Raw genomic sequence first — 20,362 nt, forward strand, 5'->3', positions numbered from 1 at the left:
ACACTAATAGGAATGTGGAGAAAATGAGCACATGGGAGGACTTGTATTTGTTGCCTGTTCTGCTTATCAAAATCCTAAACTCTGAGGAAAATGTGGTCTTGATAATCAAAAATTAAAATTTAACAGAGCTTGGTTTAGTCTTGTAATGTGATTTGTCAAGCAACACTATGCTCATGGTCCATAGTACAAAAATCTAATTATTAAGATCACATTTACATGAATATCAACTTGCAGCATGCTTGCAGTGACTTCTTGTTTAAACACAGTGTCATCTCTCAGCTGAACGCATGCTGCATGAGTCAGAAAAAACGGAAATATACACAATCCTCAAGAGCTTTGCTTAGAAGCCATCCCATGATTAAGGCCTTCTCAGCTTCCTCCCTTTCCTACGTATTGCAAATGATTCTAGCCTGAGCTCACTGTGAGTTACTGAGTCCTAAACACTTTATAAACATCAAAAAGACCCCAAGAACTCCAAAGTCCACATGTTTTAATCCTCACATGTTAAAGTGTCCCTTTGGAAAGTCCAAGTGACCTTTGTGGCAAAGTTCCCCGAAAGTTCCCTCACATGGTCAAAAAAAAACCAAACAAAAACAAAACAGAATTTTTGCTTGTTATTTTACAGATTTTGTTTATACTTTTGAGATAAACAAAAAATATCCATGAACATTGGAACAATACTTTTCCATATTTTTTAGGCTTTTGTAAATATATAAAATACAAATGTATCATATTTTTACAAATATGTCATTTTTGTTAAATGAATTTATTACTGTACATATATTTCTAAAATTTGATGCAATTAGTGACAATTAAAAACAAGGGGAAAATTATTGGTTGTGTAATTTCACGTTAAATGAGAAATATTTCAAACAATTACAGATGTTTTCACCAAAACATGCTGAACACGGTTTTTATTATTATATACATAATTTATCCTTATATCCATCTATCATTATATATTATAGGTAATTTCATTAATTTTACAATGTATATATGATGCATTAAACATTAAAAAGCAAAAAAATACATTTTGTCTTAACTCTATTCTTCAGTAGCATTTTGCCATAATTACATCATCTTTTACTTTTAGTATATTGCACTCACAAAATATTGCACTACATGTCCTTCTGGTGGACTTGTGAACCACATAAATCCCTATTTTGTCAGTTCAGTTGCTCTCTGAACAGTAAAAGTATAACCCAAGAGCCCCTCTTTTCAATCCATTTGCTTTCTCTGTGTCCTGGTCAAACCAAGTACCTCTCTGCTAAACTGAGTGTCCCTCTGGTAACCATGAATGCTGAATTTAACTGTGGTTCAGTCAGTTACCCTTCTGGGGAGCCTAACTGACCCCAGTCCCACTATGGCTGGGCCAATAACCTCTTTGAATGTCCCCGATAATGCAAATGTACTTCTATAAAAACCTCCCCAACACCCTGGATACACACCACTGTGATCAGAACAGTAACCCTGTGTGCCCCCTCTCTTTTTTAATGAGCTCTACATGGAGGCTACTACAACACTAAGGCACTGATTACCTGAAGGCCAGAACTGTGAACACGTGACAAACACTTAAATAATACTTAAATACTGGTTAACCTCACATTTAAAAGCAAAAGTCCTACAAGTTGTAAAAGAACCCCATTTAGCTGGGATTATGGTTCATGCAAATAACTGAATGAAGTCTGTTTATTACAGATTTTACTGAGCTTTTAATGGCAATAAATGAGATGTAAAGTTTAATTGTACTGGCAGAAGGGAAGCTGCTGCTTTGCCATTCTCAGTACTGTGGAGTTATTAGTCTGAGTAGGTCATCTAATGGTTTTGTGTGGTAACGTCTAGTTTCACAGGAACTGATACTTTTTTTTCTACTGTGTGATGTCACATCACATAAAACTGAGAAACTATCACTACTGAGAGGTCTGGAAGTTTAAGACACCAACCCTGAACACTGGTTCGCATCATCCAGAGACCTTTGTTGTGCATCATTCTCTATTTTTCTCAAGATGTTTCTATTTCGAAGACATAAAATTCCTAACTAATTAAACATTCAGTGATATTGACAGTATTGGGACAATAATAATCTTTATGCCACTATTATGATCTGCTCTTCACTACATTGTGTTTCATTGTGTGTATAATGAGACTAACAAGAGAAAAACCACACTGAGAGCTGAGTTATTTCTGTGCCACTCTGTTATGTGTTGAAAACACCTTCTGTAAATATGGGGAAGTGAATGAATACAAAATAGTCGATAATGAAACTAAGTCAAAGTCACCTTTCATGTGGAGCAGGTTGATCAACTGCTGGCCTGCGAGAGAGTCCTCAAGTTTATGGATTTATAGGTAAAATGGATGAGTATCAACACCCGCTGTTCTTTGAAGCAAAGCAGCTGAGAGATGATGAGAAGGTGAAGATCAGGAGACACTTTCAGAAAAGAAGAGAATCTGGGGGAGGAGACTGTGGCTTTGTAGAAAAGGTCAGAGGTAAAACCTACCGAATCTGCTTCAAGGAAAAAGAAGGTAGGAAATATTGAGTTCAAAAGCATGTCATTGTACTTTAGTGTAATACAAACATGTGAGCCTGCTACAGATGGATTTTGTTTTTATCACCATGCTTTTAGACCAGGAAAGAGTTTTGGAAAGAAAAGTGCACACCATCCGTCTTGCTTGTGAAGAGCTGCAACTGACCGTGAGCCGAACTGATCCTCCTCAAAACCTTGAAAATACAGATCAGACAACCAGCAGTCACCCACAGGTGGGTTTACCTTTGGGTACTTGTTCTCCATTATTAAAAAACCCCAGACATATATTTTAAAAGAGTTATTTGATACATCAAACTAGTTTTTTCTTTTTTTGTGGCGTCACTTCTGTTTGGCACAAACTTCACTTGAATATTTGATGACGGCGACAACTTACTAAATGACTTTAAAGCAAATACATCATGAGAAATCAGTAAGTTTATTAGCTATGAAAAACACAAATATGTTTTCCTTTGTGTATCCAATGCACTTACAACACGAAACTAGAAAGTCTAATTCCGACACACACCACTTGCAACATTATATGTACATGTGCTACTGAGTGTGTTGACAGAATTGTTTGGAATTTTGAGGAGGTTGTGCTGTGAAAAGAAAGCTCAAACCTCACTCAAACCAACTAATCCTAGAAATGTAGCAAAGAAAATTCATCATTTTTAATCATGACATCAGTTAAAACTCTGGTTTACAAGGAGTTAACAGTGTGATTCTGGCCTTTAGAAACCTTGTGGTGTTTGACGTAGTGCCAGCGATTGTATAATAACATCACAGAGCCAAATAAAAAAACTTGTCAGACCACTTCATGGGAATTCACAAACAGTTTCGACAGTTCAACACTGAAATATTGTGCTGCTGGTTTAACACAATGGCTATGATTATGCTCTGCTATTTTTCTATCATCAGTTTTCTCTTTTTAGACAGCAGAAGCAAAATGTCTGGAGAAGAGTTTTCCCATGGACACTTTCCTCCTGTGTTACCTGAGAGACAACAAGAAAGCATCCAAGGCATTAAATAAACAACTCTCTTCAATCGGCTGCACGGTGGAGTTAAGTATCGACGAAGAGAAGGCAGTGGTGAGGGGGAATATTGAGAAGGGACCTGGAAGGGCTTTTGGTAATTCTGCAGAGAAATGGGAGCTCCAAGTTGATCAGGTCTTTATCGGTCTCATTGAAAGCTACCTCTGCTATCATGTGTTGGATCCAAAACAAGTCAAAATGCTGCTGCATGATCCCTCCTTTGCTACTGATGATGTAAAAGTGTACAAGGAGAGTGGTTATGCCGTGGTTGTGGGAGAAGTTGATGTTGTGAAGGAGAAGATCGCAGCTCTGGAAAAAAGCCTGCCGATCCAGAAGAACCTGCCAGTTGTGGAGAAGCAGTTCAAACTGGTAGAAGAAGAGTTCAGTCGTGAAATGCGTGCACGTTTTCCAGAGGTGACAATCTTCAGACAAAGTGGGATGATCACTTTGGAAGGCCTTGACAAGGAGGTGCAGTCAGCAGCTGCAAAACTTGACGAACTGATCAAGAAGATAAAAGAAAAGAGAGTTCAGGTCTCTACAGCTTTAATGACATTCCTAACATCCAGCGATGCCATCTCCAAGTACCAGACCCGCTTCCAGCAGAGCCTCAGAAACCCTGTTTCCCTGGACGTGGGGTCCGATCTGGTTCTGTCCAGTTTGTCCTGTGATGCCCTGGAAGAGGCTGCAGCAGCTGTGTTAAGAGATGTGAGTGTGGCCACTGTAGAGCTGCAGGGTGCTGCAGCTGTAGCTCCAGATCTGGACAGACTCAAAGAAATCCTGATCAAAGCTAAGAATGACGCAAACCTCAGCGAGCTCAAAGTGGATGTCAGCTTCATCCCAGGACCCAGTGGAACCACTAAAGTACAACTGGTGGGCTACAGTGACATTGTGAACGCGCTCAAACAGGTTCTTCATGACTACCATATGAATCAGGTAGTGACTCAGGAAGTGCTGAACCTGCCAAATCCTGAGCTGGTTGACTGTTTTGAACAAATATTAGAGCTGATTGGCATGAAGCAGACACAAGTGACCTTAAAAGCCTCACATCTCCCGTACCCCTGTGTGATCGTGTCTGGCCCTCGTTGTCTGGTCCCAAAGATTCAGGCAGATTTAAACAAAGCTTTAGCCAGTCTGACGTCAGATACACTGCTTTTAAATGGAGCAGGGGTGCAGCGCTACTTCCAGAGAGAAGGTAAAGCACGCAAAGAGCTGGTAGAGAACTCCTGTCAGGTCGTCATCAAGGAGCAGCAACAAGTGCATCCTCACACAACGGCAGCAGTCTCAAATTTACTCTCAAGACTCCAATGCATCCCAAACTTCAACACAGCCAGTACGTCCACTGGCAGACAGCAATGCAACACTCCCAGCAATACACCAAATACCACAAACGTCTCTGTCAACAAAACTGTCCTGGAGGTCAGACTGGGCAGTTTGGTGGACGAGCAGGTTAGACAATTTCTTAACAGTTAAACAATTTCAATATTGAATACTGCATTGCATCCTAACATTATTTAATATCATGTCCACAGGTGAACGTGCTGGTGGCCCCCATGATCTCCAGAGAGCTTACTTCTACTAAAATTGGTAAATGTCTGTTGAGTAAAGGAGGGAGTAGAATGCAGAACAAATTTGACCTGGTGGCGAGGAAATGTTCCCTCACTGCTGGTAACGTGATGCAAGTGGATGCACCTACGTCTCTGGGCTGCTCCAAGATCTTCTTCATCGAGTGCCTGCCATGGGATGGAGTCAGGGGCCGGAGCATGGAGGTGAAGTGAAATATGGGGCCAGTTCAAGCATGTTGGGGATATCAATCAAGTCAATCCATCAAAGTTTATAGCCCTAGTCAGTAGCCCTTTGCAACAGCCCAAAGGGTGACCAAAGTGCTTCACAGTGAAAAACAAGAGAATAATTTAAAACAATACAGTAGAAATTTTAAACAGGAAGGTTCTGAGTTGTGATTTAAAAAGACCTAGGTCAGTGATGGTGTGCATGTTGGGGGGGAGCTTGTTCCAGAGCCCGGGTCCAGCTACAGAGAACGCCAGTGTTTGTAGTTAGACTTTGGTACTTCAGGCAGTCGCTGATTGGAAGACCTCAGAGCTCTTCTTTGGTCCCATAAAGTTAAAAGCTCAGATAAATACAGTGGAGCAAGAGCGTTAAGAGCTTTAAAAAAAAAAAAAAAAAAAAAAAAACAAACAATTAAAGTTTAAAAGGAATTCTTGACTGGACTGGAAGCCAGTGGAGAGTGTAAAGGACTGGGGTGATATGAACACGTCTGGAGGCGTTTGTTAAAAGACGCACTGCAGCATTTTGCACGAGTTGCAGGCGGTAGATCGATGACTGGGAGATGCCAATAAAAAGTGCATTGCAGTAGTCCAGTCTTGAGCTAATAAAAGCATGAATGGCTTTTTCAAGGTCAGTGTGGATTTAAAAAGGCTTGACTTTGGCTAAAAGCTCAACTGAAAGAAACTTGCTCTGACAACAGTGTCAATTTGTTTGTTAAATTTCAAGTCTCTGTCAATTATCACCCCAAGATTTTTGACTGCAAGTCTCAGAGTCATTGAACCAAAACTTGATAGATCAGTATCAGTACCCCCAAACACAATGCATTCAGTCTTGTCCTCATTTAAAAGTAAAAAGTTGGATGACAGCCACTCCTTAATGTCCCTAATACAACTAGTTACAAGACTTAGTGCCTCATTTTGTGTAGGTTACACTGGTGTATATATAAGAGCACTGAGCAAAATATATTAAATGGTTGACAAAACTGATCAAGATCAGAATGGTTCATGATGTCTTTTGCTACTGCAAATTCAACCATTTTTGTTTTTTCTTTGGCAGGTGCTTGGTAATGGTCTGAAAAGGTGTTTGGACCTCTGTGTAAAGCAGGGCTGGTGTTCTGTTGCCTTGCCGGTCATCGGACCCGGGGTGGCTTTAAAGTACCAGCTGAGAGACGCTATTCAAGTCCTGACTGACAAGATTCACCAGTTTGGATCATCTGCTTCCTGTGGTTCTCTCTCTGCCATCCATGTTGTCATTAGACCAGACTACCCTGACTCTGAAGAGGTGACAGACTTTTATCTTCCTCTGTAGGTTTAACCCTAGAGCTCAATAGATGCCCTTTGCATCCAAATTTACATCCTGCGTTTTGGATGAATTGCAATCTATGTATTTATTGCAGCAAAGTGTAGTACATATTAAATGAAACTTGACCTTTCCAACGGTTGTAGTTGTCTATGTACAGACGTGTTGACAAGAAAATTTATTTTTAATTTACATAATATTAATCTTTGTTCCAACCTGCATACAGCTCCACAAAAGATATCTCTAATTCCAACATTTTAGAATTAGATGAACAGTAATAGACAGCAAAATAAAAATTTCCTCTATCTATAGGCGTATATAAAAGATCTGCAGGCATTATCTTATCAAATGATGGAAGATCTGGATATCCTAGACTTCTGAAAAACAGGCTTGACCTTAAAATGACCAAGATAAGTTCTTAAAAGTAAAGGCAGTGAAATTACACTGAAAATATCCTAAAACAAACATGTGTTAACAGTGCTACCATGATGTCTACAGACTCCTCAGCATGAACATGAACCAGGGAGGCAAAGGTAAACATCCACACACACCATGAGGAATTTACCAGTTAAATTTTAAATCATGTTTTTAACTGTTTTGGCAGTTGATTAAACAACATGCACAATATTTATTATTATTTTTGTGGCGTTCTTCCCCTCAGCGATCTTCAGGTCCCTCACCAGTGACCTTGATGACATCACTGTGACACTGGGGGGCGGAGTTAAACTACAGGTTGTGTTTGGTGACATCACCAATGAGACTACTGATGCTGTGGTGAACACGACCAACTTCACTGACTTTCAGACAGGTGACAGCGAGAGCAGGAGCAATTAGATGCACCGTAGTTTATGCATTTGTGAATGATTTAAATAAAGCTTATTATTTTCACTCATCTACAGGCGTGTGCAGAGACATCTTAACTGTTGCTGGACCCCAGATGGAGGCCGAACTCAGAAACGGTGAGATAAAGGGTCCAAGATATACATTTCCAAGTACACAGAGGCGTGACAAATTAAAGGAAAAACCACCATAAGGATTCTTAGTAAAATGTTGAACTATCACCTGCTTCCAGAACAGTTTCAATGAACCTGTCTTCGATTCTACAAGTCTGTGGAAGTCAGCTGGAGGAATGAACATGGTTCTTTCAACAGAAATTCTCTCATTTGGTGCCTTGATGATGGTTTTGGAGAGCACTGTCCAATACGTTGGACCATAATCTCGCATAGGTGTCAACTGGGTTGAGATCTGGTTACTGTGAACACTGAAGTATAAGATTCACATTATTTTCATATTTATTAAACCATCCAGCGACTCCTTGTGCCTCCAAACCAAGCCAGCTTAATGCCCCACAGGATTAAATGAGCCACCAGATCCCCTCACAGTAGGAGGGCTTCATGTTTTTACTTTAATTTGTCACCCTCTTTATTTGCATTACATTTCCAACACACATTTCACAGCATCTTCGCTTATCTCATGCTGTTTTTGCTGTGTCTGTACAGCGAAAGTGAACCGAGGGGATGTTTTCAAAACCCAGCCCGGCTCGTTCCCCTGTAAAGCCATTTTGCACGTCTGTGGAGAAAAGGATGCCGCCGTCGTCGAGCAACTGGTGTGCAGCATCATTCAACTCTGTGAATCCTCCGGACACAAGTCTGTGGCCATACCGGCCATCTGTGCTGGTATGACGGATAAAATGCTCAAGTAAAACATCAAAATGTGAGTTCTCCAGCAAAAGCTGTGCCACTTCTTTATACAGTTCCCCTTTGAATGCTTTTTCCAGGAGCTGGTGGGTTGGACCCTGATCTTGTGGCTCGTGTCATCCTCAGAGGGATCAACATCACTGCATCATCTAGTCCACTCTGGTGTGTCACCAACATCCGACTTGTGCTGATCAAAATCAAGGTTTTCCTGGCGTTTAAGAAGCAAGTGATGCAGATGTTTCCCTCTGCTGTAATCAACACAGGTAATGAAAAGGAAACTCTCATCAGTCGTGCTCAAAAATCTGTTTTTAAAGAACATTTTCACTAATTGTTGTTTCATTAATTTTACAGTGGCAGCTGCCGCACCACAGCCCCCTCCTCCACAGGTCGTAAATATAGACCCTAACATCCTGTGCAGCAGCTCGACAGTCCAGCAGTCTGTCTTCACGATAGTCGGCCTGCGTAGAGAAAGTGTTGACAATGCCGTGACACTACTCAAGAGTCTGTATGAGTCTCAGTGCTCCACACAAACCTTCAGAAAGGAGGAGCTTGCAGGCCTCAGTCAGGATGACATGAATGGCCTGAAGCAGCTGATAGAGGACCTGGAGGTGTTGGTGGAGGAGGAGCAGTCAGGCCGGGGCGGCTGGACGGTGAGCGGGTTAAAAGATGGAGTCAACCAGGTGATGCAAATGATTCACAAGTCTGTGATGTAACTCTTTCATTGACTACGAGAAAATTGTTTGTTATTACAAAACCGTCTGAATTGAGAAAAGAGGGGAAAGGTGAATATATGTCAGCACAACCAGTAATATACAAGTAAATGAACAACAGTTTTGGAATTGGTTACATTTTTTTAATTGTTTGGAAGAAAAAAACAGTGTCTAGATGTTTGTTTCTGCTGAAGCAACCAGAATGATTATCTCTATTGAAGTGGGACTGTTTTATTATTACTCTATATTTTACAAGTTGCATAATTGAAAATAAACACTAACATTAGATTACAATAAATCAAGATGTCAGACTTTAGTGAGATACAATTCTTTTTTTTTTTACATTTAATTCTTTTTGATGCATATGTTAGCATATATTCTGTTTTAGGCAAGGCAAGTTTATTTGTATAGCACCCTTCATGTCCCAGACAATTTAAAGTTCTTTAGATAAAACATTAAGAGCATTACAGTGAGGGGCAGATAGTTAAAAGATGCAGAGATGTTTTTAACCTGGATTTTAAAGTGTCTACATTTAGTAAAAGTTTAATCTCCGCTGGCAGTTTGTTCCACTTGTTTGCAGCACAACAGCTAAATGCTGCTTCTCCATGTTCAGTCCAAACTCTGGTTGAACTAGCGGACCTGAGTCCTTGGATCTAAGAGCCCTGTTAGGTTTGTATTCTCTGAACATATCACAGATTTAGTCTGGGCGTAAACCGTTCTGGTTTTAGTTAAATCAGGAAGAACAGCTGCAGAAGCAAACAAAGCCACAGTTATCACATCCTTTGAACATACAGCAGCATTTACTTCTGTATTTGGAAATTTGCTCTTTTTATTGTGTAAAGAAAATTTGAAAGGAATTAGTTTCACAAGTATGAATGCACTGATGCAGCAGGAATGCCGACCAAACACCTAAATCTGTCAATCTATGAAGCTTTTAAAAGGCTCAGTTTTTCCAGTCAAAGTTAGCTCTATTTAACAAAAAAATAAAAGCTTGAGGATCCCTCGCACATTCTCATAAAATGTACTCTCTGTTTTCTCATACCCACAAAAATCGGATCCTATTACCCTTTGTCCAACTTTGATTGTTGTCTTCTTTTAGAAATCCCTGTATTTGTATTCTATATTTTTGAGAAGATACCTATTGAAATCATTGTCATAACTGCTGAAGCTATTCTGTTCAACAGCTGCTCCACTGTTTACTCTGAATCTGTTTTTTAGTCTCAGTGTGACATCTGGTGGGTTGAAGCAATAACATTGCAGGCTGTCAGTTTTATACCAGAACTTCCTATGTGATAGTTTCTCAATGGTTTAGGTTTTCTTGTGTGTTTGGAAATCGCATTAAAATAATCAAATGTGCAAAAGGCAGTTTCATGTCATTGTTATTGCTGTTGAAATGAATGTACTTATGCCTCATTATGGTACCTGCACACCAGGACAACAGGGAAAAGCAACCTTTCAAGCTACACATGGACAACTGTCTATTTTTTAAACATCATGAAATGTGAAAGTGAAGTAAATTAAAAGCACTTCAGAGCTCACGTCACACAGATCAAACTCGAACCAGCATGGCAGAACAAACAGGGAAATGCCCATCCTCATACCAAAGCTATTTATAGTCATGGGTGTGTAGATTTACATGAATAGAGCACATAAATGAAAATGAAACTAAAATGAAACACAGTCAACGCAGGTTTGTGCCCTATAAAGAAATAGCATACTTATTAAACATTCTTTTAGTTTACAATTAGAGGTGAGGTCAATGAACATCCAACATCCACTGATCTTTGAAGCAAATCAGCCAACAGACGGAGAGAAAGGGAGAATCACGAGACACTTTCAGACACTCTGACTGTCGAATTGGAGGCAACATGTATAAAGACGTTTTCACAGAAGGTAAGTAATCCCACTAGGTTAAAGTTTTTTCTATGTATAAACAAGACTCCACAGCCATGTTTGCTGCTCTATTAGGCTGTACTTTGGGACAGTCGTGCTTTTGCCTAACTTCTGGTGTTGTTGTGTAATATTGGTTACCACATTAACACCTTAGTTAAGAATTATCTAAAGGAAACAAACCAACACGTGACAATAAGAACTAAACAAAACACATAGCTGAGGTTGATGACAATAGAGGGAAAATTCTTACATGCTGAAAAAGGAAATTTGTCACAAGGTTTCTTTTCAACAGATGCTCAAATGATCCAATATCTCACCTAAAATCTAAGATTAGAGAAAAACAGACAACTGATTTATGGATCAGAACTTTGCTTTTTCTTTTTTCTTCACTCATTTATCTGCAGTCCTTGTAAATGAAACAGTATATAAAGTAGCAGCTCCACCTGCAGCAGCTACAACAATAAGACACTGCTCATGTATAATAATAAATCAGTCAGAGGCACCAAACCGGTACTTTTACTTTAGTACTTTAACTACATTCTACTGCTAATACTTTAAACTTCTTCTTTAGTAGGACTTTTGGTGTAATAGAGAATTTTTTACATTATTGTATTGCTACTTCTGTTTTTATAAAGGATCTTAATACTTCTTCACTGTCTGCTGGTGGTGCTATAGAGTAAAGGTGAGGACAGTAGGATTTATCTGGAGAGCTTGAATGTGTGTGTTAAACTTCTGATCCATCCAGTAAATGTAGCCATATTTTACACAGTAAGTGAAATCTTGATTTTCATGTAAAGTTGAGCTATAATTATTTAAATATTTCACATTATCAACAAACAACTCTGTTAACTTCATTGAGGTAAAATCATTCATTGCTGTAAAGCCAGTAGTTTAGGTCATAAAATGCTTTGTCATTTTCAGTTTAAATGCAAGTTTGTTTAGACTTTTATTCTTTGCAGAAAACAGAAAGGCCTTGCTGAGGAAACTTCACCCACTCTCTGTTTCTTGGGATCGTGATCTGACTATGAGTCGGACCAGTTCGCTTTGCAATCTTAAACCCATATATCAACCATACACCAGTCAATCACAGGTGAGTTTAGAGTAAAACATGGGATGCTTACATAAAATCAGCACTGAAAATATTAAGGATTTTCTTATATAGCAGACTGATTAGATTGAAAAGACCGAAAATGACTTTAAATTTTTCTCCTGATCTTTACAACAAATTTCTAGAAGGAATGCCCTGTTGGGGAGGAGCAGTTCAAACTGGTGGAAGAAGAGTATATTCAAGTAATGTCTACTCATTGCACAGCAGTTAAAATATTCAGAGGCAAAGGAAATACAATTATCCTGAAGGGCCCCGACAATGAGGTGCAGTCAGGAGCTGCGAGACTCTATGAACTCACTAAAAAAGTGTTAGAAAAGAGAGTTAAACTTCCCATTGATTTAATAACCTTCATTAAAACCAGTGATGCTATCTCCAAGTACCAGATTCAATTCCAGAGCTTCAAAAATCCAGTTTTTCTTGAGGTGGGATCGGACCTGGTTCTATTCAGTTTGTCCTCTCATGCCTTGGATGATGCTTTCCAAACACTGCTGAAAGATTTGAGCATGGAGATTGTGAAGCTGCAGGCGGCTGCAGCTGTATCTCCAGATCTAGACAGAGTGAAAGAAGTCCTGATCAAAGCCAAAAACCAGATAAACTGTGGGAAGCTCAGAGTGGACGTCAGCTTCATCCCAGAACACGGAAGACCTACAGTGACCAAAGTACGACTGGTGGGCTACAGTGAAGATGTGAAAAAGCTCAGAGAAATTCTTCATGACTACCAGATTAATCAGGCTGTGATAGAGGAAGTGCTGGACCTGCCAAATCCTGACCTGGTTGACTGTTTTAATGACATCTTAGAGTGGATTGACGTGAAGCAGACGAAAGTAACGTTCAAATTCTTCCATTCTCTGAATCCTGGTGTGCTCTTGTGTGGTCCCCGTTGTCATGTTCAGGAGACCAAACAGGCCCTAACGTCTGCTCTAGCCAGTCTGATATCCGATGCTTTGGCTCTAGACGGACCAGGGGCTTTGCGGTACTTCCGAGCAGATGGCAAAGTGAGCAAGGAGCTGGTAGAAAGCTCCTTTAAGGTCCTTATCAGAGAACGGAAAGGGGGATACCAAAAAAACAAACCACCAAGCATCCGCACTATCACACCCAGATTTTCTATTAGCCCACGATGGTGCAAAACTCCTTCAAGCATGGCAGTCAACAAACCAAGCCTGGAGATTAAGCTAGGCAGTTTAGTGGACGAACAGGTTAGTCATCTCTGTTCTGATCTATTCCAATGTACTTGGCGCACAAAATTTTAATACATGTATAACTTTCTCAGGTGAATGTGTTGGTGGTCCCCATGCTCGGTATGCAGCTAAGTTCCACTAAAATTGGAAAATGTCTACTGAGTAAAGCAGGAAATGCAATCAGGAGAAGCTTTGACCTGATGGCAGCAAAGGGAACCATTGTACCTGGAGATGTTCTGGAGGTTGACGGGCCTCCGTCTCTCGGCTGCTCCAAGATCTTCTTTGTTGAATGTCTGCGATGGGATGGAGTCAACGGGCAGAGCGAGCAGGTGAAGTTAAAGGCTTGGTGGATTCGTAAATCTGTTGGAGAGAAAAAAGCAAAGGTCAGGCTGAAAGATGTGATCAAATTTGAGGTTCATTTTACTGACACAAGGCACACTGCCACCTAAGTAGGTTAACTCAAGCTAGGCTAACTATTTAGCATGTCTTGCAAGCTTAACAACTACCTCCACGTTCAACTTGTTAGTTTCTGTACAGCAAAAATGGATCATGGAGTGCCCTATTCCAATCCCTAAGACTGAGCTGTACAAATATTTCTGCATCCAGGGTGCAATCGTAAAAATATGCCGGAGAGTGGTGCAACAGTCTAAAATTGTCTGCTTTTTGCTTTACAGGCTCTTAGTAATGGGCTGAAGAGGTGTTTGGATCTCTGTGTACAACATGGCTGTAGCTCTGTGGCCCTGCCAGTCATCGGACCTGGTGTGGCCTTACAATACCCCTGGAGAAAAGCTTTTCAAATCCTGTCTGAGAAAATTTTCCAGTTTGCATCTTCCTCTTCCTCGGGGTCTCTCTCCAACATCAACATTGTCATTAAACCCGATCATTACTCAGAGGAGGTGACGCCAACATTTTTTCTTCTATTAGCTGACTAACAACATGTGTGACAGCTGGAACTATTTATTTGTAGGATGCATTTATGATGCTGATGATGGTGTTCACTGCAGATATTTGTATTTACAGTGCTACCATGACGTCTACCAACACCTCAAGTTGAAAATTAAACAGGGAGGCCAAGGTATCCCAGACGGCAGACAATCATTTAACTTAATTAAGCTAAACACACAGCACAAAACAATATCTATTAGATTCCTAGAAGAAAAAGTAAGCCTATCCTTTACCTATATAGAAGTCTTTATATGCAAGTTTAGCTCACATTTAGTTAAAGTTTAAGTAAAAATACAGATGTGTACAAAGCAAAAAAACAAACATAAAAGCACATCTAAGCAGCAGTCCAAGTTTGCTTGAGTCCTGATTTCCCCAAATCTCATACCAGGATGGCAATCAGATGCAAATGATTTCAAAGAGGACAAAGCAGAGTACCTGAAAATTATAGCACTCAAATAGACGCATTCCATTACAACAATGTAGTACCAATATTTGACCGTTTCTCCTCTCAGAAATCTTCAGATCTCTCACTAGTGATCTCGATGACATCATCGCGACCATGGGGGGTGGAGTTAAACTACAGGTGGTGTTTGGTGACATCATCAATGAGACTACTGATGCTGTGGTGAACACGACCGACTTCATTAACTTTCACACTGGTAGGGGAAAGACGCTGTAGCTGTAGATGGAAGGAATTTTGTAGTGTGTGTTGAATGTTTGCAGGAGGATCATCTATTTAGCAATGATCTGCTTCCTACAGATGGCACCTGCAGAAACATCTTGTCAGTGGCTGGACCAAATGTGGAGGCTCTGCTGAAAACAGGTACGACAAGAGGAAGAGCTACACATTCCCAAACAACACACCTACAAAACAGCTTCTTATAGCTTTATCTTGTTTTGTGTGTAGCGAAAGTGAACCAGGGAGATGTTTTCAGAACCCCACCTGGATCATTCCCATGTAAAGCTATTTTACATGTAAGTGAAGCAAAAGATGCAGGCGCCATTGAACAACTGGTGTGTCGCATCATTCAACACTGTGAATCCTCTGGATACAGGTCTGTGGCCATCCCTGCCATCTCAGCTGGTAAATATCAACATTCTAGCAACAACACTTTACAACATTTTAAATGTCAGTCACTGGATGAAACCAATAAATAAGGTTCGAGAACAAGGAAATTCAGGAAATTTGCTCTTACTCTGCCTCCATCCAACCACACGGGAACACACTGATAGCGTTGTATGGATTTGTTCAAGTTACTTTAATCATTTCTCAAATACAGAGCTAGTTCTGTGTACAAAAAACAGTGTAGAGATAGTCACTGAATTTGACACAAATTCTATTGGATTACAATTGTGTACTGCACCTTTAAAGCTGGACTGTTGGTCGTCTTGGCTCTGAGCCTAGGGTGTGAAACTCAGAAGGTGGATGATGTGCTCAAAGAGGAAAGCTTCGGTAATAATGATAATAAAACTCTTTTTGTCATTACTTTTTAAAATTTAAGTTTCAAAGCGCATCACAAGACGGCAAAATAAAACACACAAGTCATAAAGTCATCAGAATTTACAAGACAGACAAAAAGCACAACATGTTGCATGAAAACAGTACTGGAAAAGGTAAAGGTATCATTGAAAGAAATAAAAGACAGTTCAGATGAAATTCAAATTAGATCAGGAAAGGCTCTCTGATTTAAAAAAAATGCTTTAGTTTATGCTTTAGTACACGCAAAGTGTCTTACAGTGTGTAAGGATGGCTGAACTTAGAGGATCTGGCCACATAATGTGTACAATGTAACAGCAAAATGAATGAGGAGAAGGTGCGAATTTGAGCCAATGTTGTCAAAACTTCATTTTAATTTTGTCCAGGAGCTGATGGGCTGGATCCTGGTGTTGCTGCACATGCCATCCTCCGAGGAATCAAGACTGCGACTTCATCCTTATCTCTCCTTTGTCTGACTAGCATCCGCCTTGTACTGATAAAGATCAAAGTTTTCTCGACATTTAAAAAGCAAATGATGCAGATGTTTCCACCTGCTGTCATCAACACAGGTAGAAAGGCTTTTGTTGAATCTTGACATCAAGGTCCTTCTTCAGAAACTTGTTGCTTGACTGTTTGTCATTATTTCACTTTGTAGTGTCAGGTTCTCAGTTGTTGCGTCTGCCACAACAACAGTCTCCAGTATCTGTAAACCCAGACCTAAGCATCCTCCATAGCAGTTCTAGTCAGCAGTCCATCTTCCTGTTTGTGGGTCGCTGCAGAAAGGATGTTAATGATGCCATGGTGGAGCTGAAGAATCTGTATCAGGCTCACTGCTCCACTAAAATCTTCACAAAGGACAACCTTGAAGACCTCACCCAGGACGACCTGAAAGATCTGAAGCAGCTGGTGGAGACGGAGGGTCTGTATGTGAAGGAGGACCAGCCCGGTCGGGGCGGTTTGATGGTGAGCGGGTTAAAAGACGGCATCAACCAGGTGATGCAGATGCTTCACACCACCACTCCGCTTAGGAGAGAAATGAGAGTCAGAGAGGAGGATGATTTGTACTCCCGTGTGACTTGGTGCATCCTGGGACTTCATGGCAGCTGGGAAAGACTCCCCAAAACAGCCAATCTCAACCTGGAACGTAATAATGTCACAAAAGGTATAGTGGACACACAGGGAATCCTGTGGAGTGTAGATCTACGGAAGATGGAGGCCAAAAGACAAGTAACTGGAGGGACAACCAATCTGAAACGGCATGAGCATCTACCAGGTGAGAAGGTTGTTGTTGTCAGGCAGCAGCATTATAACCTTTGATTCAATGGTAACACTTTTACAGAGCAGATGTTATTGTCACGGCACAGACAGTACTGATAAAATTACGTCAGCACGTCAGAAGTTAGGTTCTGATCTCAGCCTCCTGACTGTTTATCAGTCTCCAATGTCAGCCAGGGATTATATTTTTTCCAGTAGGGAAAGAACCACATCCAGTCGCTCTCAGTAATTGTCCCATTAGAAGTAACAAATGCAAATAAGTTTTTAAATAGCTTTTAACTATTATTTGCGAGAAAAATAATGTGAATCAAGAACTGAAAAAAGTAAAAAAAAAATGTATGTTATTTTACAAATTTTCCGTTTTGTTAAATTACAGATCATATCTAGTAAAAGTAAATAAAGAATACATTTTTTAAAACAATTCATACGTATAGATACAGTGTGTCCTCTAGTATTTTGCTGTGAAGGTGGAGACATGCGGCAGTGGTGTATTTGCGACGATTTTTTTAAAAAAAAGAAATTTGAAGGAGCGGCAGCTGGGAATGAATGTAGAGGAAACCCTGAGATATATAGATGCACATATATATAAAACTGTACATATAGGTCACATAAAAATCTGCATTTTAACAAATAATACTTTTTTTTTTTTAAACAATTTGTGACCATAAAATCACACTTTTTTTTCCCATTGTGCTTAAAAAATATTATCTTACAGGTATTTTCTGTTATTTTCATAATTTTAATTTATTCTTTATTTATTCAGTTCTCTTTTTTTTATAGTTTCAAATGTTAAAGTGTTCCACCATTTTTATATGCAATTTTTTTCTGGCATTTTCATTATTTATTTTATTTTATTTTTTACAGTGTAGGCTTTTATTATTGGAGCTTATTGGAGTTTCAAAAATTATATTTGCATTTTTAAATTATTTAGTTGAAAAAAATAGATTTTTTTTTTTTTACAATTATCTGTATGTATATCTTTTAATGTTACATGATGTGTTTCTAGGAAAGTTCATACACTATGTAATGAATAGCAAGTCGCTTAAAACAGAATAGTAGTCAGTACACTGCAGTTATGTGCTGAGATACCAGTTCATGTTGTGTCGGTCACTGACATTTTCCTTCCATTTTCTCATTAACTAGTCTAATCTTTTTTCAGATTTCACTTTCCCCCTTTACTGGGACACTATGGCTGTTGGTGAAAGTCTTAAAGTGGTTGCACTGCAGCCTTCCTCTGTAGAGTACCGCACAGTGGAGCAGAAATTCACACAAACTGTCCACAAGACTGTAATAAAGGTGGGTGGGTTTCAACAGAAAAACATTTGATTATGTGTAGATTTCAACATAGCAGTTTTTAATTATATTTTTTAAAATCTTGTATGCTAGGACTGTAATGTATTCAAATATGGAACATAATTAAATATTTTAACTGTAATGATTTGTTTGAACTAGAAGTTTACAGTCTTTAAGACCTGTTGCATGTATTTTTGGCCTATTAGCAAACTAAGCTAATGAATAAAGATGAAGAATATTGATTGCATGCAAATCAGTTTCATTGGCACTTTTAGTTTAAACTTGCTGTTTTGAAAAAGGGACAGCTGTAGTAGATGAAAATCTGTTAGATTTGTGTCCTCCAGGTAACTTTTCAACAGCTCAACCATTTTATTTTTTCTTCCTAGATTGAACGTTTGCAGAATGTTTACCTGCGTCGTGCCTATGACGCGCGGAAAAACCACATTTCTGAAAAGAACGGACAGGATGTTGGAGCAGGTGAAAAGCTTCTGTACCACGGAACGAGTCAGGACACCTGTGAATCCATCAAAAAAAATGGGTTCGACAGGGGTTTTTCTGGGAAAAATGGTAATCCTTCATTCATTTATTTACAAAATGAACCTGCAGCACTTTAAAAGGTGGGATATATTTGTAATGTATATTTTATTTGTACTTTTCCCATTGTTCAGCAACTTCATTTGGTCAGGGAACCTACTTTGCTGTAAAAGCCAGCTACTCAGCCCGCAGCACCTACTCACAAATAGCAGATGATGGATCTCAGGCCGTGTTCGTGGCCCGAGTCCTGACTGGCTTCTACACTCAGGGCAACAGCAGCATGAGGGTGCCTCCACGTCGTGACAGCTACCAGTCCCATGACTATTACGACAGCGTGGTGGACAGAATAGATAACCCCTCCATGTATGTTGTGTTCCACGATAACCAAGCCTACCCAGACTACCTCATCACCTTCTGTTAGCCCTAAATCCCTGTTCAGGATTCATGTGCACAATTTAAACAACAGAAGGAAGTGCTAGTCAAGTGATAAAGGTACTTCCAATCAGGTAATATTGTAGTTTTATGTGTTTGTCGCTTGAATTGAGTTGCGTTTACTCTGTCCTCTGCTTTTTATTGCCATTTTCAACAGTCCATAGTCTCAAGAGATACAGCACACACCTGGAAAAAAGACAATTTCTGATATTTGTTCTTCACTTTCCAGCATATATATTATTTTTGACTATAAAAATAATGACATGATATGATTTCTGTTTGACTTTAAAGATAGACCTTTAAGTTTTACATAAATGTGGTGTAAGGTCTGTTAACAGCTGAAGCTGAGGTAGTTTGGAAAGTCATGAGAAAATCAGTGACGAAACAGAAATACAGAGAAAGAGATATATGTAGAAAGAGCAAGTGAGAAATTTACAAGTTCAGTGTTGGAGTTTATGATCAAGAGTTACTGTGTGAAGTTTTTGACAGTGTTGTTCATAAAATCAAGATGGTGGGATGATAACCAGTTATCAACTCATTACTCTTGAACTTTGTCTACAGCTGCAGTAGAAACTTGTTTTTCTCACCAGTGAACCAGGAAATTGGCTCCAGCAGGATGATAATGTTATTTGTGTCAGCTTGTGCACACACTTTTATAAACTGCTCACAATAACAAGCCAATCATATTCATGGCTATGTGTATCTGTGCTTCCAACTGACGTTAGTTAGTTGTTTGTCTACACAGATGGACACAGATGGAGATTTACATCCACCAGAGGACGTTTTCTTCCTTTTAATGATAAAAACAAAGCACTGATGATGTAAAAATGCTGCCATTTTGACTGCAGAAGGGGATAACTGCATGTGATTTCTGTTCTGTTGAAAATGTTCTGTAAGAAAAATGGATGCATCACTCACATTTCCCTCAAATTCTCAAAGTAAAAAGATCTGAAAATGGTGTTGTTTGTGGCCTTGAATTCTTTTTTTTTTTTGTCTTGAACAAAAATCAGATGTGTCCTATACATTTTAAATGTCTTTAATTTATTTTGCACTTTCAGAACCAAAACAGGACATACAGCACAAGTGCATAGCAGTTGTGGTGATAATAAATAAGATTAAATTGGAACTCAAGTAATCAATTACAAAATAAAAGCATGTTAAACACAATGGAAATACAGAGAAT

At 39.4% G+C, this 20,362-nt stretch overlaps 3 protein-coding genes across 4 annotated transcripts in view; 2 read left to right on the forward strand and 1 right to left on the reverse strand.

The window, feature by feature from the left end:
- Positions 1–20,362, reverse strand: part of LOC111580213 (interleukin-8-like) — a 38,970-nt gene that overhangs the window by 15,133 nt on the left and 3,475 nt on the right. Inside the window, exon 3 of the mRNA XM_035956087.2 lies at positions 13,449–13,583. The gene's annotated coding sequence lies outside the window, so the exon portion shown is untranslated. The remainder of the gene's footprint in view (positions 1–13,448; positions 13,584–20,362) is intronic.
- Positions 2,265–10,409, forward strand: LOC111580214 (uncharacterized). 2 transcript variants are annotated; one of them, XM_035956085.2, is made up of 11 exons: positions 2,267–2,523; positions 2,625–2,758; positions 3,458–5,002; positions 5,086–5,322; positions 6,395–6,619; positions 7,116–7,170; positions 7,299–7,445; positions 7,537–7,596; positions 8,137–8,313; positions 8,415–8,597; positions 8,686–10,409. In XM_035956085.2, exons 1-11 carry the CDS (start codon positions 2,352–2,354, stop codon positions 9,045–9,047), a joined length of 3,297 nt encoding a protein of 1,098 aa, XP_035811978.2. In that variant the 5' UTR covers positions 2,267–2,351; the 3' UTR covers positions 9,048–10,409. The 2 variants fall into 2 exon arrangements, with proteins under 2 accessions (XP_054863750.1, XP_035811978.2); XM_055007775.1 differs by lacking the exon at positions 8,686–10,409 and having other exon boundaries at positions 2,265–2,523; positions 8,137–8,350; positions 8,461–8,569.
- LOC111580198 (protein mono-ADP-ribosyltransferase PARP14-like) lies at positions 10,691–20,137 on the forward strand. The gene is made up of 14 exons (XM_023287831.3): positions 10,691–10,937; positions 11,897–12,027; positions 12,171–13,241; positions 13,316–13,552; positions 13,898–14,119; positions 14,244–14,298; positions 14,681–14,827; positions 14,929–14,991; positions 15,076–15,252; positions 16,032–16,214; positions 16,301–16,918; positions 18,080–18,216; positions 18,600–18,780; positions 18,882–20,137. The coding sequence occupies exons 1-14, from the start codon at positions 10,913–10,915 to the stop codon at positions 19,166–19,168; spliced, it is 3,534 nt and encodes a 1,177-aa protein (XP_023143599.2). The 5' UTR covers positions 10,691–10,912; the 3' UTR covers positions 19,169–20,137.

Source organism: Amphiprion ocellaris, chromosome 23 (genome assembly GCF_022539595.1).
Source record: "Amphiprion ocellaris isolate individual 3 ecotype Okinawa chromosome 23, ASM2253959v1, whole genome shotgun sequence".
Classification (NCBI taxonomy): domain Eukaryota; kingdom Metazoa; phylum Chordata; class Actinopteri; family Pomacentridae; genus Amphiprion; species Amphiprion ocellaris.